At 33.4% G+C, this 18,214-nt stretch overlaps 2 protein-coding genes across 3 annotated transcripts in view; one reads left to right on the top strand and one right to left on the bottom strand.

Annotated features, from left to right (window-relative positions):
• Positions 1-722: 722 nt before the first annotated feature.
• Positions 723-3,107, bottom strand: LOC123678071 (puff-specific protein Bx42). Its single transcript, XM_045614858.1, has 3 exons — positions 2,898-3,107; positions 2,583-2,743; positions 723-2,523 (listed from the first exon to the last, which is right to left on the bottom strand). Exons 1-3 carry the CDS (start codon positions 2,909-2,911, stop codon positions 1,091-1,093), a joined length of 1,608 nt encoding a protein of 535 aa, XP_045470814.1. The 5' UTR covers positions 2,912-3,107; the 3' UTR covers positions 723-1,090.
• Positions 3,108-3,579: 472 nt separating this feature from the next.
• Positions 3,580-18,214, top strand: part of LOC123678076 (myc box-dependent-interacting protein 1) — a 40,617-nt gene continuing 25,982 nt past the window's right edge. For both annotated transcript variants that reach the window (XM_045614881.1, XM_045614872.1), the window contains exon 1: positions 3,580-3,953. In XM_045614881.1, coding sequence (XP_045470837.1) covers positions 3,885-3,953 — 69 coding nt within the window. In that variant the 5' untranslated portion in view covers positions 3,580-3,884. The remainder of the gene's footprint in view (positions 3,954-18,214) is intronic.

The raw sequence follows: 18,214 nt of genomic DNA, 5'->3' as shown, positions 1-18,214 counted from the left end.
GTTAATTTTATCATGAGAGTTTCCATTCTATACATACTTGTTCTATGGAAGCAACTGGAATAATTATTTTGCTCCAAGAAATTTCTTCAGCTAGATACCATCACAGTTCTTTGCTTTATTTTAGTTCAAAAATTTGATTGTAATTATGTTACAAATTTTCATACTCTTTGATTTGTAATCGTTTGGTGTTATTTTACAGCATACTAATAAGAATTTTAATACTAACTTTTTTTTTCTATTTCAGTTATAGGCCAGTACAGTAAAACACAAAAATTAGATGAATCGGAAATAATTGTTACAAAAGCTTTTATTGATGGTTTCATTTGTAGTTCAATGTGACTATCCTAAATTTTCCCCTTTGCCTGAGCAATGCTAATGTGGTCCCTATAAAAGATGAATAGAAATAAATTCTGCATAGGATAGGACCAAAAGTGGATTATTTTGACCACCCATTTCCGTATAACTCCATTTTAAATGTAGTTTCAGCCCTGTACCTAATATTAATTACAGTAGAAGCGAGTGAACCATATTGGGCTACAAATAAAGCCATTAAAATAGCAAACCTTTTGTAAAAATTAATTCTAATTTAAAATTCAATACTAGCAGCCTATTGATAATTCTCCTAATTCAAATAAATTCTGAGCGGCCTCAAAAATACATACATGTAGAAGAAAAATTTTAGGAGGAGCAAGTAGTCAGTTAAAATTAAGCAAACGAATTTTGAAATAATAAATCTTTATAGTGAATTTACAAAGTTTTTATTTGTACAAATTGATTAGTATAAACATTGTATAAGGAGTAGATAGTCTATACCACAGTATGAATGTAAACTTGTCATAAACTAATAAAATACAGATTTGTTGTGGTGAATATTTAATTTTTATTATATCTATTATACAATTAAATCATGACTTTTTCAAGCAATGAAATGAAATTCAACAAAACCTTAAGATAGGTTGGAAAAACAGTTGCTAATTTATTCGTTTACAGAAAAATTACTTCTGATCATAGCTACTCTCTCTTAACGGATAAAAAAGCTGGTTTATAAGTTCAACAGGTTTCAAATAACTATTTAATTTTGTTCAATATCCTAATCCCTGCGTTTTTTCTTATCTGTCCTATCATCTCTCTTCTCAGGTTCTTTTCTTTTGCTAGCTCTCTTAGCTTGACTCAAGAACTGATCCAAACCAAATGGATCCTCTTCCTTCTCAAACTGAACTGGACCAGACCTAGATGCCGCAGCACTACGGTCAGTACCACCAAACTCTTTATCAGGTACAAACCTGTTAGTCTTGATGATTTTATCAAGATCTTCCCCATATATATCATTGTCAATATTTTTACTTGGTCTATACAAGTGGTTAGCCAAAGAACCACCATCTCTCCAGGGTTTGTCGTAAACATTATAGCCTTCATCATCATTATAACCTTGGCCGAGACCTTTAGCTTGACCAAAGAGCCTTTGATCAAACTGTACATCACCTGATTGCCCTCTTGCTGGCATACCCAATGCAATCTGTTCAGAGATGTCACGCTCCCTTTCTTTCTGCAATTTAGATCTCTTGTCTGGTGCTGCTCTAGCAAGATTACGATCTCTTGCCCTTTCCTTGTGACGATCTTGCCTTAGCATTTCACGTTCACGCTCTTCTTCTGCTGTGAGTTTTTCTACTGGTACAGTCCTAATACCAGCTCTTTCATCTCTGGCCTTTTGAGCCAACTGTCTCAGATGCTCTTCCTTCTGTTCCTTCTCCTTTTGAGCCAATTTCTTCTCCAGTTGTGCTCTAGTTTCAACAGCTTCTCGGGCTTTCCTATCGGCAATATACAATGCTTCCGCAAATTTTGCAAACTTTTCATTTACATGTGACTGTTGAAGACCTCTACCATCAGCAGCAAGACGTTTATCTAATGGTACAGTATATCCTTTTGCATTTTTATAATTAGATATGCAAGGTGGAATTTTCCACTCCTTCTGTTCTTTTACAGTAGTTTTTCTAGTGGGACTATGCATAACAGGTGGTGGAGGTGATGGGGCTCCTCTAGGTATTTTTTTGTTTATCTTGAATCGAGGGGGTTCCATTGGATCTACCTGTGCTTCTACTAATCTAATAATCCTTTGTTTAGCCCCAGAATTAAATGCAGCCCCTTGTTGGGATGGTGTGTAACGTATGAATTCTGCAGGACCTTGCTTTTCAGCACATCGTACCGGCATAGCAGCAGCTATTTTTGAATTGGTTAATTTCATCAATGCTAATCTAGTTCTTTCAGTTACTTCATCCATTTCTTCCTGAGAGGGTTTTTTCAAACTTTCATCATTTTCAGAGACCATTTCCACTGGTAAAAGATCGGATAACTTTGAGTATACTATTTTATCACTTGTGTGACCCTGTCTTGCTAAAATATCATATTTAATTTTTCCTTCGGCATCTAATTGAACAGCTAGGGCATTTGAAGTAGAATCGTGTCCTTTTTGGCCCATGTTCAGAGGATATTGAGCAATATGTATTTCTGGAAATGCTCCACCATCTGAAAAGTTACAAATTGTTCATCAAATCAATCCAATTAGAAATAAAACAAGGACTTACCTCCATAATCTGTACCATATCGTGGGACCCATCCTCTTCTTTGCCCATAAGGTGGAGCTATACTTTGAGCACTCACCAAAGCTGTTGAAGGTTTTTCAGCTTCCCGTTGCCTTCTCTCATCATCTCTATCCCATACTGGTTGTATGGGTGTAGGAAGGAAACTGAAAAAAAAAATCATGTTAACAAATTGAAGTTTACGTATAAATGATTCATATTATTAAATATTAAAAATCAAATCCATTATTAAAAATGAAATGAATTATTAATAATAAATAAATGATTAAAAATGAATGTAATATGTATATCTGTACATACCTCGTTAGACTCATGATAATTCAAATCATACAAAAAATGTATACAAATATACAATAGAACTTAAAATATCACTATGAAACGAAAAAAACTTTATCTCGATGTCTCAAAATTAGCTTTTTCGACACTACCACTGCCAAAAACTACAATTCAATAAGTGACACTTATGTGCACAATTGCTTGTATGCAGCGTACACTGTCAACACGATCAACTTTGTGTTCTATGGCTATGATTCTATGAACATGATGACAGAAAATCATAGAACAATAATAACTTTTTTCTTCTTTTTCAATGTGCCATAACAATGAGCGCAGAACAGTGCAGACGGTGCGCGAACGGTGTGATTTCTCGAACGCTTGGAGCTTACGGTGGGAATGGTGTGAACGGTGTTGTATAAATCATAGATAAGGGGTCCTACATTTGTATGTATCTTTGGCATAAACCGAACCGAACGCAGTATATGTATTATGTATATACCCACCATTTAGTCATAGATTTGTCTTTTTCTTCTTTGTTTCCCAAACTTGGAGAAACCATGGACATATCATAGAATTGAATAATAATATTATTCATTTCCGCATAGAAAATGGCAATTCTAGTTTTCTACATTTCTATGGTGCGATAATGTTCAAATACCTAACCTATATCGTTGTTTTGACATTGAACGTCAGAATCGATTCTCGATTACACGGCAAACTAGAACCTGTTACGAAAAGTGGAGGTGGTTTAGCAGTCAAAGCTGCTGTTCTCATTCTAATTTCGTACTCCGAGTCGTATCATTTTGGCTGCAAAACGAGTCGTCCCGTTTTGCATAACCCGAGAACCGGGAAGGTGTTATTTGTGTAACAAATATAATGCTGAAAGTAAATCAGTGTTTAAGACACTACTAGTGGTTTTAATGCTTGCAATAAGTTGACGGATATTCCTATAATTATTATATTTGTGAGTGTTGTGATAAACTGGGAAATACACTAAATAAATTTAAGGAAATGGCAGAAAGTAGAGGATCATTATTAGCCAAATCAGTACAAAAACATGCAGGCAGGGCAAAAGAGAAGGTCAGTGACATCGAATGAGCCATCAGATGCATATATTTAATATCATATTCGCTTCACCTGCGCTGTTTTCACTGAATAACACCCACAGTAGCTTATGACTAGTTTTATTCCCTATTATCAGTCTTATCAGAATAAATGTAATCGCTAATTGATGTGTTATACATACATACTTCCAATTCTTCGTTACTCATAGATATAAAGTCGCCTATAAATGGATAGGCTATTTTAAACCACCTACATGAAATACCCATAACTTTTACCCAACCAAATATGTAGCTGATTGATATGAAAATATTGCGCTTCAAAATGCGACACTGCCCAGACTTTCTGATGTATAAGACGGAAAGTTTTCCCTCTGGCTAAAATATATTTTATTCTACTTTCTTCAAAAGTGGGACACATGGCGAAGATTCTACGATGCTTCTCTCTATACCGGTTTATTTTCCATGTTGCCCCTTATAGGTATGGTTTTTTCCTTTTTGGTTTTAGTTTGAAGACAATCCATCGTATCGATCATTCCGAGGATCATTCATTTTCAATGCACTCGAATGTCCTTACTTCTATTCCTTTCATTTTCAATAACGATCATAAACAGGTAGTGAAACGGGATATATGCAAATATAATCTTCGAAGAATCCTATTCAAATTATACAAACATGGTTTTAAAATTTTTGTCAACTCTCACTAATTTCGCTCGTTTTTTATTACTATTCAATATACCTAACTCATTTGTTGCCAACTATTTTAAATGTTTATTCTTAGAAATGAACATGCATTACAAATAAATTTGAAAGTCTTATGTTTTTTCAAGAGAAAAGATAACATTATATCATGGTATATTACTTTCGATTATATTTTGCAAAATATTTCGATATATCCATAATATTGAAGAGCAGTGCCTACCTATAGAAAATATTTATAAATATACCTTATAGACGAATTTGTCTGGTTGTAAATAATATCGAAACATTTTCTATATTACTTATATCCCTAATATGATTCAACCTTTATACAATGACACTATTCTAAGTCCTGAAAAATTCTGTTAAGTACCCAGTCTATAATCCTATAAAATTTTCAATTTTTTTTATCACTTGTGATATTTCAATATCCTATGAAATATTTCATAACAAAAATGTTATTCGGCTGCAAAGTTTTGAATAAGATGGTGTATATTTGGGAAATATAGATTGCATCATTGACAGAAGATCTTGAAAGTAAGAAGTCCGAGTAGATCTAAAAGAGTCTTATTTTTAGTGCGTTCCATTTTTCGAACGAAGTAAGCTAAACGAAATATCTCGAATCTCATTTAGTTGGCGGTCTTCTAACGGGATTTCCAATAGGAATTATACTTTATACAATTGAAAATGGTTATAATGGCAACACTGTGTATTATTTTTTGACATATCTTATGTCATTTATGTTCAGTAGGTTATGAAATTTAATCGTGAAAAGATATACGCTTCAACAACGTTCAGAAATTGTTTTATTGAAGTCAGTGCTCATTTGTAAATATTTTCAAAGGAAAATTGGGCTTTTGGTGCATTTGCTCGAATTTTTGGTATGTTGTAGAACTCATTAATCGCAAAAATTGATATCGATATCTCACAAAATATCTGGAAATTAATAATATTCCAGTGTTGATTTTCTTGGAAATAACCGAAGAACTTGACATCTTTGGACTCGCCATGTATATCTTCTGCTCGTGCAGGAATCTTTTCTCTCTATAGTAGACTTAATCAGCTCTATAAAGAATCGACCCATGCTCGATTTGTTTTATATATTCAAAAAAGTTTCCTCACAATGGCCATTCGAAATTTTAGCACCCTATAGAATCTTAACGGTTGAATTTAGAGCGGTGATGCAATAAAGACATTTAATTATACAATTATTACGAGTTCTACAACATATTAAAAATTCAAGCAAATAATATGAATAATGTCGTCCATGTATTTTTTTTTTCACATGATCACTGATTTCCATAAAACAATTTCAAAACGTTGTTGAAGCGTGTATCTTAACGTGGCATAACCTCCTGAACACAAATGACGTAATAAATGTAAAAAAAAATACAGTGTTGCCATTATAATAATTTTTAATTGTACCATTCCTATGGAAATAATAGTGACCGACTGTACAGTGAAATGCTTATTTTTTTGTAGCAAAGGACGAGAAAACACACCCATTGTCAGATCTTTTTAATTCAATCTCTTAATTTCAACTTTTCATATTTATGGATCATTTATATTTTATGCACAGCCACTTGCTAAGTTTCGATTTTGTTGGTTAAATTCGCACGGTTTAATTTTAATATCAAGATTTTTTTCCTCATGTGAGAATTTTGTGAGATAGAAATACCTAAAAAAATAAACCATTGTGTAAAACTTTAATCTCTTCGCGTAAAGAGAGAGTTGACACATTTGTTTTTAAACGGAGATATTGAATTAGAATCATGAAACATGGAATTAAAATAATTAGATATTTGAGAAAACCATGTCGTGTTTTGATGGAGAAATAACGCTGTAAATACATCATTTTTCTTCACAAGATGAGAATATTTCGCAATAACAGTTCATTTATTGTCGAGTCAAATCGTGAAATGTTAGATGCTCTTGGTATTTCTATTTGTGGCGAAGCTAGGCAAAATTTATAGCTAGAGACCGGATCACATGCAACATAAAAAGCTTGATTATGAATAATATAGGATTCATTCCCCAAATATAAATATAGATATATGTTATTTTCTAAATATTTTTCGACAATATAGATATAGAAGAAACCACCTAGGTCTCCGTTAGATTTTATCAACATTTTCAAATTGATAATAATAATAATAAAATAGTTTATTCTGTAAGCTACAGGGTATAAATATAAATAATGTTCATAATGTTCTTTGAATGTGACCAAAGGAAAAAATCTAACGATTTAGAATCCGGAGGCCTTGGTGGCCACCGAGTATTTTAATTATCTGAAGTTCATAGATTATTAGGCACTTGGTTGATTTACCGTGTGAAACTGAATCTTTTGATGATTTTTATAGCTTGATAAGAAATTTATATATTTTTCAAAAAGGGAAAAATTGAGGGATTTTATTCGTTGAAGAAATTGTTATGGTTTACATGTAAAAAACAATATTTTGTATTATAACTTCGAAACTAATGACATCAAAAAATAAAATATTACACCAATGGATTCTACTGAAAAAATGCCTGAAGGATGTTTTTGTTTCATGTTAATAGCACCAATGAAAAAGAAGTTATGAGAACTTTTCAATTTACGCCATTTTCCAATTTTCTCTTAACACTTGAATTTATGAGTTGGCGGTTTTCACCAAATTTCTAATATCGAGCCCAAAAATGTGCTATTTATTTTTATCTAGCTTAAAGGGGTTTGGAGATCCCCTCACTAGATAGCAAATTTGGGTCACCCGATACATATACTTTGATTTTGGCATTTAACAATAACTAGTTTCAAATGCAAAATCGTAGGCATTTTCCATATCTTGAATGTGTGATCACCGGCTTCGAAATAATTCGAAAGCGAAGGTAGTGTTGTTTTTCGTCTTTGTGAAATAAATAATGATTTTATCCCTCTTTCAATGAGGGCAATAGGTAATTCTGTTCATATTGGTTGGGCTGTCATGTGTTATTTATCATACAGGCGGTGTAGTAAAAGCGGTTTCGAGATATTTATTGCACCGAATGTTTCAAATTTTTGTTACTGTCAAATGTTCATGTAAAATCGAATGTATGCTAGTAAAGGCAAGCGCACTTCTGGTTGAATGGCTACGTCAACAAACAAAACTGCCGCATTTGGAGTGAAGCTGATCCTCAAGTTTATGTCGAAACACCGTTACATCCAGAAAAACTGATTGTTTGGTGCGCTTTATGGGCTGGTGGAATCATTGGTCCGTACTTCTTCAAAAACGATGATGGCCAGAACGTTACCGTCAATGGTGATCGGTATAGAGCCATGATTACTAACTTTTTCATTCCTGAATTGAACAACCATGATGTCCAGGAGCTGTGGTTCCAACAAGACGGCGCAACATGTCACACAGCTCGTGCCACAATCGATTTATTGAAAGACACGTTTGGTGACCGCCTAATTTCACGTTTTGGACCTGTGAATTGGCCTCCAAGATCTTGTGATTTAACACCGCTAGACTACTTTCTGTGAGGCTATGTAAAGTCATTGGTCTATGCGGATAAGCCACGAACCCTTGACCATTTGGAAGACAACATTCGCCGTCTTATTGCCGATATACGGCCACAAATGTTGGAAAAAGTCATCGAAAATTGGACGTCCAGATTGGACTACATCCGAGCCAGCCGTGGCGGTCATATGCCAGAAATCATATTTAAAATGTAATGCCACAAGATTATCTTGCGGATAAATAAAATTCATTTCAATCGAATAATCCATCGTTGTTTTATTGCAATTTAAAGTTCTATAGCTCTAAAAAAAAACACCCTTTACCTCCTTTGAACAGAGCCTGTAAATATCATCTGGTACTCACCCATGCGGCAAGAAAAGGTGTCTTGTCAGAAGTCCCACCATTACCCGAAGCTCAGCTCGTGGTAGCTTCAAGAGCTTCCTGGTATAGGTCGGTGAAAGCACCACAAATTTCTTTGCCTAAGCAAGACCAAAAGTATTTCTCTAGAGGGTTATTCTATTGCCCCAATCCCATTGTTGGACCTTATATTGGGATGGGGAGTTCAATGCTTCTACAAACTTAGCGGCGGAATGAATCTAAAAAATCCCTAAGCTGGCTTTTCAAATTATTTATTACCAGTAGCTATTTCGTTAAAATAATGTACCTACGAGTTTTGTTTTTTTCGTTGGGTTTGATACATTTGGTCCTGCAACATTTCCAATATTGGCAATATATGAGATCATTCCTCCTACTAATAGATAACAAAATGCGTGGACTCGAAATAACGGAAACAAAAAGTTGAAAAACTGAGGAACAAGTATTAAGAATAAAGTTGTACTTGTATATATCCTTAGTTGCGATTGTGAAAGTACAAACTCAACGCGAATAGTGTTTAATAATGCATAGGAACTAGTTCTACTGATGGAAAAAAGAGTAAACAACATTGTCGGTATAACATAGACTAACCTTGCTCGAGGAATTCGCATTGATGTCTCACTCTTTGGGAGGCACGAAGCAAAATCTCTTTACACCCGAAAGGTATGGGCAGAAATTGTGGGTTTCGTAAAGGTTAAGAGGTTGAACATTCGTCATTTGTTCTACGTGGGAATTGGCTGGCGATGAAGATGAAAGTTTGAGATGCTCAACTATTCTGATGACGGATAATGGGTTCACATCGTGACAAGTATGGTAATATCTTTGTTGCAAAACGAAAGTAAAAATCCACTGAGTTAAAAAGTACGATAATCTTCAGAAAAAAAGTGTTTATTGCAAAAAAATAACAGTGACCATGGAAGTTTTCTCTTTATTTCAGTTTTTTTTTAATATTTTGAAAACTAAGACTTATGCTCGGACTTATGGCACAATTCGAGAAAGAAGTGATTGAGAATGAAACTCTTGATAAGAGATAAAAAATAAAATTGAAAAAAAGTTGAAATTTTTTTTTCATTTCTTGTATGTAACGGGTGTTTTTTTCGAGGTATATAACTTTAAGTTGGCATTACTGTTCAAGATGGCAACCGATTCAACAGCTGTCAAGTGATTTATTCTCAGTTTGGTTTGGCGATTCATCTTGAATAGGCTCACGCCTGAACAACGCTTGCAAATAGTGCAATTTTATTTCGAAAATAATGGTTCTGTGCGGAATACGTATCGCGCTTTACGTCCATTTTATTTTGTTACCGTTACATCCCGAAAAACTGACTGTTTGGTGCGTTTTATGGGCTGGTGGAATCATTGGTCCGTACTTCTTCAAAAACGATGATGGCCAGAACATTGCAGTCAATGGTGATCGGTATAGAGCCATGATTACTAACTTTTTCATTCCTGAATTGAACAACCATGATGTCTAGGAACTGTGGTTCCAACAAGACGGCGCAACATGTCACAGAGCTCGTGCCACAATCGATTCATTGAAAGACACGTTTGGTGACCGCCTAATTTCACGTTTTGGACCTGTGAATTGGCCTCCAAGTTCTTGTGATTTAACACCGCTAGACTTCTTTCTGTGGGGTTATGTAAAGTCATTGGTTTATGCGGATAAGCCACAAATCCTTGACCATTTGGAAGACAACATTCGCCGTGTTATTGCCGATATACGGCCACAAATGTTGGAAAAAGTCATCGAAAATTGGACTACATCCGAGCCAGCTGTGGCGGTCATATGCCAGAAATCATATTTAAAATGTAATGCCACAAGATTATCTTGCGGATAAATAAAATTCATGTCAATTGAATAATCCATCGTTGTTTTATTGCAATTTAAAGTTCTATAGCTCTAAAAAAACACCCTTTATAACCGAAGTGCCGGAGCTTCGGAAATATTTAAGCTGAATAGGGAATTACCAAAGAGTTATAAACATGAAATCAAACATCAAACATCAAATCAAAATCTGCTGAAACAAAACTACTAGTGCCTGCATTCTAACGAAAACTTTTTCAGGAGATAAAGAAGGAATTTAAGTTTTTGAAATAATTTTGTTATACATAAATTGTGAAATTCGAAAGATGCAGGCAAATTTATAACAGAACTTTACTATTCTTTATTTCTTCATATACTTACCAACTTTCAAATCATACTTATTCTTATTCAACATTAAATACAGCATAGTTTTGATTTTTTCAAACATATTTTTCCTTTTCTGATGGAAATAATCCCAAATTAAAATCAAACTGGTCAACGTAGAAAAAAATTGAAAAAAAATGAAGTGAGGTGAAAAATTTTTCAAAAAACACAATAACTCAAATATCTCCTCAAATGTTGATTGTCGGTTATCAATAAATATGGCTCAATCGACAGCAAATGAGTGATACTTACAACTCCTTCAAGGTTCACGTCTAATTTGGAAACACCCTTTATAAATAACGGGTGTTTTTTTTCGAGGTATATAACTTTAAGTTGGCATTACTGTTCAAGATGGCGACCGATTTAACAGCTGTCCAGTGATTTATTCTCAGTTTGGTTTGGCAATTCATCATGAATAGACTCACGCCTGAACAACGCTTGAAAATAGTGCAATTTTATTTCGAAAATAATGGTTCTGTGCGGAATACGTATCGCGCACTATGTCCATTTTATTTTGTTTAGCAATGAAGCGCACTTCTGGTTGAATGGCTACGTCAACAAACAAAACTGCCGCATTTGGAGTGAAGCTAATCCTCAAGTATATGTCGAAACACCGTTACATCCAAAAAAACTGACTGTTTGGTGCGCTTTATGGGCTGGTGGAATCATTGGTCCGTACTTCTTCAAAAACGATGATGGCCAGAACATTACAGTCAATGGTGATCGGTATAGAGCCATGATTACTAATTTTTTCATTCCTGAATTGAACAACCATGATGTCCAGGAGCTATGGTTCCAATTAGACGGCGCAACATGTCACACAGCTCGTGCCACAATCGATTTATTGAAAGACACGTTTGGTGAACGCCTAATTTCACGTTTTGGACCTGTGAATTGGCCTCCAAGATCTTGTGATTTAACACCGCTAGACTACTTTCTGTGGGGCTATGTAAAGTCATTGGTCTATGCGGATAAGCCACAAATCCTTGACCATTTGAAAGACAACATTCGCCGTGTTATTGCCGATATACGGCCACAAATTTTGGAAACAGTCATCGAAAATTGGACGTCCATATTGGACTACATCCGAGCCAGCCGTGGCGGTCATATGCCAGAAGTCATATTCAAAATGTAATGCCACAAGATTATCTTGCGGATAAATAAAATTCATGTCAATCGAATAATCCATCGTTGTTTTATTGCAATTTAAAGTTCTATAGCTCTAAAAAAAAGCACCCTTCATGAATGTATATTATGTTGAATGAAATATATTTATTTGAGTGATTCGTGATTAAATATGAAAATTTGGAATTCAATATTTTCGCTAATTGCCCAATTTATGGTAAGCACAATATTTATTATTTTTAATTTTTATTTGCTGAAATCCAAGCTTTGGCACCTATTTCGCTCCTAGTGTCATCAGTTGTTTCAAGTCGTTTGGCGATCTTGAAGTTTGTTTTCTGAATTTCTGCAGATATATTTAGGTATCTCTCAATCTCTCTCAATATATTTTGAATTATAATGAAACTTTGATTCGCTATGGGACATAAGAAGTGTTTTATTTTTGGAGAAACCCGCGAATTTAATGAAATATCCTATGACGGATAAGGATTTTCATTTTCCTCCTTATGTCAAATTTGATAGTTCATGTTGGGGACAAAATTCGAGAATGACTTATGTTATCAATGTTTATTTCTCTGAGGCAATTACAAACAATAACATATTCCGAATTATCAGATTTCAAATAGGCTTCGTTTTCCAGAAACGTCTAATAGGCAATCGAACTTGAAACACCTCGTATATTAATTTTTTTCGTTAGGCCAACCGGTATACCTTCTAGAAGCAAAACATCAAGCAGTACATATATTTCGTCACTTGATTTAATTTTGCACTAGTTTCCTGGATTTTGTTTTACGGAACCTTATTAGTGTTGGTATATTACTCGCGTGTTGTTTTTTTTAAACTTTACCAAGGCCCCTTTTCTTATCATCACAATAAAGAAATCGAACACTTCCAGGAGTTATATAGCGTGAAACGCTGAAATTAATTCAAAGTTTGCTTGGCAAGTCGATTATTCATAGTTTACAGTTACATGCATTCCAAAACATGCTTAAGGCTGTAACGCAATACTGATTTCTATGCCGTCCGGAACTATGGAATTTCAGTAGTGTTTCTTGACGTCCCATCTTTAAGGTTATCTGACACCGGAATAGGAAGATTAACTGATGAACAGTTTTCGAAAAAACACATCATCGGGTTTCACACAATGGTTTATTTCTATGTCACGTAGAGGTTTGCGGCTGAGTTTTTTTTTATTCAGTTACCTAATTTCATAGACCAGATAAACGAAATTCCTTCTCAAGATTCTGCGTTTTTTTACAATGAATTGTTTTTCCAATCTGAATTTGTAGCTTCTGGAGTAATTACAGGGTGGCCCAGATTTTGGTTCAATTACTTTGGCGTTGGATAGAACAATTTTTTTCATGAAAGAAGTTCATATAAACATAAACCCTAACAAGCTTCGTTTTTGAGATACGGGTTGTTGACATTTGAAAAAAAATCAGTTTTTTTGGTAATAACTCTAGTATTATTACATTCATTGTTTTAATTTTAGGTATTGAAGTCTAGATAATGTAATGTTTCGAATTGGGGAAGTGTCCCCTGCCAAATTATCCAGTGGCTTAGATATAGGGATGCGATAATCCTTTTCCTATTGAAAATCTGCGCCACTGTCTTTTTTCGTGAAAATTATTCCACTTCTCAAATCACCAATGTGTAACTAAAAAAAAAGTGATTTTTTTCCATAGAATAGGACGTTTTCGAGAAAATCGAGTACAAAAGCAAACACTATCTACAAAAATTAATTATGGTTACTCATTAATTTAGTAAATTTAAATCGTTCAATTTTGCTTCAGTGTGTGTGAAAGAAATGGTTCATATTTTGAACAGTTTTTGTAAATATTTTTTATTGTTTAAGTGTTCGATGTATTTCCCTTCTGAAATGTTCTATTAAATGCCGTTCTAATAAAATACGTCAGTTTTTGGACTTTTATACATTTATATTATCACAAATTGGGAAAATTTGAAAAATTTATTTTTGTAGATTTTTGTCGATTCTGTTTGCTTTGTACTCGAAAACGGTACATGTTATAAAAAAATCTATTGACCCTTTTGAAACACGAAAGAAATTTTAGGAATAAATCACATTGTAAACAATTTTTGAGCATTAATTCATAATTTCGTAATTAATCGAATTATGTTACGCTACTGCTATAGTTTCCCGTCAGACAAGGAGTGACGAATGTTGGCATCAACACAAATGCGTCAGTTACAAGGCGATTTCCGTTCCTCTTATTAATGTTCTAAGGGTAATACGTATTTAAAATATTTGGTAATTTTAAAGTAATTATGGATTTAATGGTTCGAATTATTAGGTATTATTAAAAATCACTTAAAACCAATTTGTGGTATCCCAGATTCTACAAACTTCTCTTTTAGTGAAATATTATTGCAGAGAAACTGTCTCATCAAAAATGCAAAGCACACGTTTCAGTTCAATTTTTTGTGCTCCAAGGATACAATCGTTTCGTAATTTTTGTTAAACCAGACCTAGATTTTTCTTACGCTGGTTTAGTAATTATTTTGAATATCAAAAATTGCCTTATGTGAAAAAATATACAGGGTTTTTTGCTTGTTATCACCAAAGGAAGAAATGAGTAAAATTCACAAAAAAAAACCTGAATCTCGGTAAAAAACACAATCAGAGCGAATAAGTGTGGTATATCAAGGACCACCTTGGTGATATCTCTATTCGTATTTTCGTTTCCCAAACACCTTTTATAAATCAAATTTTGATTTTTTTAACATCGTATTATCCTCGGTATTATCACATCAGAATTGAAGATATAAATAATGTCTCTAGATTTTTGTCATGAGTATATTTTGAATATTAGAATAATATCCATCAAGTTAAATATACTACACATACACTGTGTCCGTAAAGTATGGAACAAATTCATTTTTAGCTAAACAGACCATTTTAAGAAATAATCCTGAAACACGTCTATTTTTGATATTAATTTACTTACCGTATTTTGAAATAATAATCTAATATACAGGGTGAATTACTTTCGAGTAATGATGTCACCGTCATTTTTTTTTTAATAGAACACCCCCATTTCGTCTCAATTTTCCGATTACTCTAGCTGAGCTGGTTCCAAAATGTATCACATGTTGATTCCAATTGGTACAGAGTGGACAAAAATACAACAGTTTTGTGTGTGCTCATAAAGTAACGCGTAAAATTCTTTATTAGTTAAATAAACAATATTATCAAAAATACTTATTGTCTAGCGGCAATTGGTTTGAATGTAATACCCTGTAGTTTGTTACATTTCAAGATTAATAAAAATGTATAAAAATAAGAAATAATTTCTTTCATATTCTGTTGCTAGACCACAAGGATCAAACATGTTTGGTCCTTTGGTTTTTTATTAATCTAAAAATGTAACAAACTACGTTTTACATTCAAACCAATTGCCGCTAGACAAAAAGTATTTTTGATAATATTGTTAATTTAACTAATAAAGAATGTTACGCGTTACTTTATGAGCACACACAAAACTATTGTATTTTTGTCCACCCTCTACCAATTGGAATCAACATGTGATACATTTTAGGAATCAGCTCAGCTAGAGTAATCGTAAAATTGAGACAAAATGGGGTTGTTCCATTTAAAAAAAAGACTGTGGCGTCATTACTCGAAAGTAATTCACCCTATATATTAGATTATTATTTTGAAATACGGTAAATTAAAATCAAGAATTGACGTGTTTCAGGATTATTTCTTAAAATGGTCTGTTTAGCTAAAAATGAATTTGTTCCATACTTTACGGACACAGTGTATATCAAAGTAAAATCGACCAGATCGAAAATAATTTGCATTGTTGAATGGCAAATAACAAGGAATAGTTTCCACCTGTAGTAATGGGCAAATACTCACTCTATCGCTGTTCAACATCATCATCTCATACCTTTTACATATAACATATAATTCAGCCTACCAATCCCAACTTTCTATTGACAGTAATCGATGCCGAAGAATGTAACCAATGTTACATTCTCCTCCTCTTTGTAATTGCCTGGATCACTTCAGCGTCAATTTACAAATGATTGAATTCAATTTTTGTGGCGATCCGAACGGTGTCAATCTCATTAGGAATGTTGATCTTGGTGTTTTAAATGGAACTGATGATTTCCTCACCTGTTACATCGCAAACATTTCATTGTATGAGCGATAAAATGGTTTGGCAAGGTGGACGAGTAAATAACAAGTAAATTATGGTTTAATGGACTTAAGTTGAATATTAAAATAGCACGAAAAAAAAGATTAAGAAAAAATCAGATTTGTTTGGAGTAGCAAACAGATAAACAAAGTTTTATTCGGCACAAATGACCCCAATTCGAACCACACGGTTCAATATTAATTCCTATACAGGGTGTCCCAGAAATATTGGGTTTCTCGATCTTCTTCAAAGGTCAAAAATCATTAAATGTGTTATAAGCAATTAAAAAATTTATTTTTTGTCGATTTGATTCGTTAAACGCTGATAACGATTCTGTAGATCAAAATATGGTTGCTTTCAAATTATTTATTGATCCCTTCGACATTACAAAGAATGTATGGAATATACATTTGACTTCAGTATCATGTTTATGTGTTCTTTAAATTTTGTTTTCTTGATTTTCGTTTCAAATTCGAGGATCGAATTCTTGATCAATAGGATCAATATGATTCTTTGATAGAAATTGATTTTTGTACCAATTTAGGAAAGAAACTCATACAAAAGCTTTAGACGGAAGAGAGAAGAATTTTTTTGGTTGATTATATTACACAGGCGAACAGCTATTTTGGTGTCGAGGTTTTTTGAGCTGATTCTGAAGGGTGTTTTTTTAAGAGCTATAGAACTTTAAATTGCAATAAAACAACGATGGATTATTCGATTGACATGAATTTTATTTATCCCCAAGATAAGCTTGTGGCATTACATTTTAAAGATGATTTCTGGCATATGACGGCTGGCCCGGATGTAGTCCAATCTGGACGTCCAATTTTCGATGACTTTTTCCAACATTTGTGGCCATATATCGGCAATAACACGGCGAATGTTGTCTTTCAAATGGTCAAGGGTTTGTGGCTTATCCGCATAGACCAATGACTTTACATAGCCCCACAGAAAGTAGTCTAGCGGTGTTGAATCACAAGATCTTGGAGGCCAATTCACAGGTCCAAAACGTGAAATTAGGCGGTCACCAAACCGGAAAAAAATTGGAATTTGACTCCTTGATTTTTCGTTTTAAGAATTATTATCGTAATCAGGCGCTATAGGGGAATCAATGCAGTATAACAACTGATTTTGTACCAAAATTCATGCGAATGCATGAGAATTCATGTGAATAGTACTTATAGTTTCCGAGAAAAGTTCTGAACGGCGTTCGGCTGACTGAATGTTTTTTTTTATTCGGTTAAAGAACCGAATGACTCAAATGACTCTATACGTCACAAAAAAAAATTCAGTTTTCGTTTTCTCAAACGATTTCGAATGTTTAAAAAATTAAAATTGAAAATAATAAACTAAAATGAACAATAGTTACCGAATGATCTTGAAGTTCTACTTAAATTGCTCTAATCGAATAATATAATGCAAATGAGTTATCGCTCAATTAAATACAGATATGAATATAGGTAGAACAATGAATGGTAGTAATATTTCTACAATTAACAGTGTTCCCACGCTTATAATAGTATTTCAATGTGACAAAAATTAAAAGCCCATCTCCTTTTATACCTGTAATTAAGTTATCATTTATCACAGGTACACAAATCATTACACTTGACTTGGTAAACTTTTAGTATTTTCCTTATATCAATCAGATAGTTTGTCTATAAAGTATATTACGATAGTGAGGTTTGCATATACTATTGATAATGTTACAAAAATAGAAGTCAAAACTGAATGCCAAGTTTATTTTCAATTCGTTTAGCTGAGACATTCGAGGGGACAAATGCTTTACTGATTTAGATCAGTGAACTCAAAAGATTTATCGGAAAATTCTTTCTGTTTGGTTTTATTATCCTCGAAAATAAACCTATAAAACAAGTGAACCTTTGAACTTCTTATAACAATTTGTTTTCAAATATTATTTTAGTATTATTGAAAATATATTGCTTCGTGTTGAGGAAAATGTATTGAATATGCTTTAAATAATAGTGTGTATATTCTAAAACAAGTTGCAAAATGGACTCCTATAAATAATTTAAATCATATAGTAAATTATCTTAACTATAATTCAATGAATTTTATGAAATTAATGGAATATTTCCATAAATTTCCTTCAGAAATTTTTGCATTGGAAAATGTGGTTGGCAGAACAGTTTTCTGTATCACGAATTTGACAAATAATAGATAAATCAGTGGCTGGAGATTTCCGAGTACCAACATATAATGTTAAAATATAACTGAGAAATCTGTGTGAATCTGA

The sequence above is a fragment of the Harmonia axyridis genome, chromosome 1, assembly GCF_914767665.1.
Source record: "Harmonia axyridis chromosome 1, icHarAxyr1.1, whole genome shotgun sequence".
Taxonomy (NCBI): Eukaryota; Metazoa; Arthropoda; class Insecta; order Coleoptera; family Coccinellidae; genus Harmonia; species Harmonia axyridis.
This window is presented reverse-complemented; position numbering and strand designations above follow the sequence as displayed.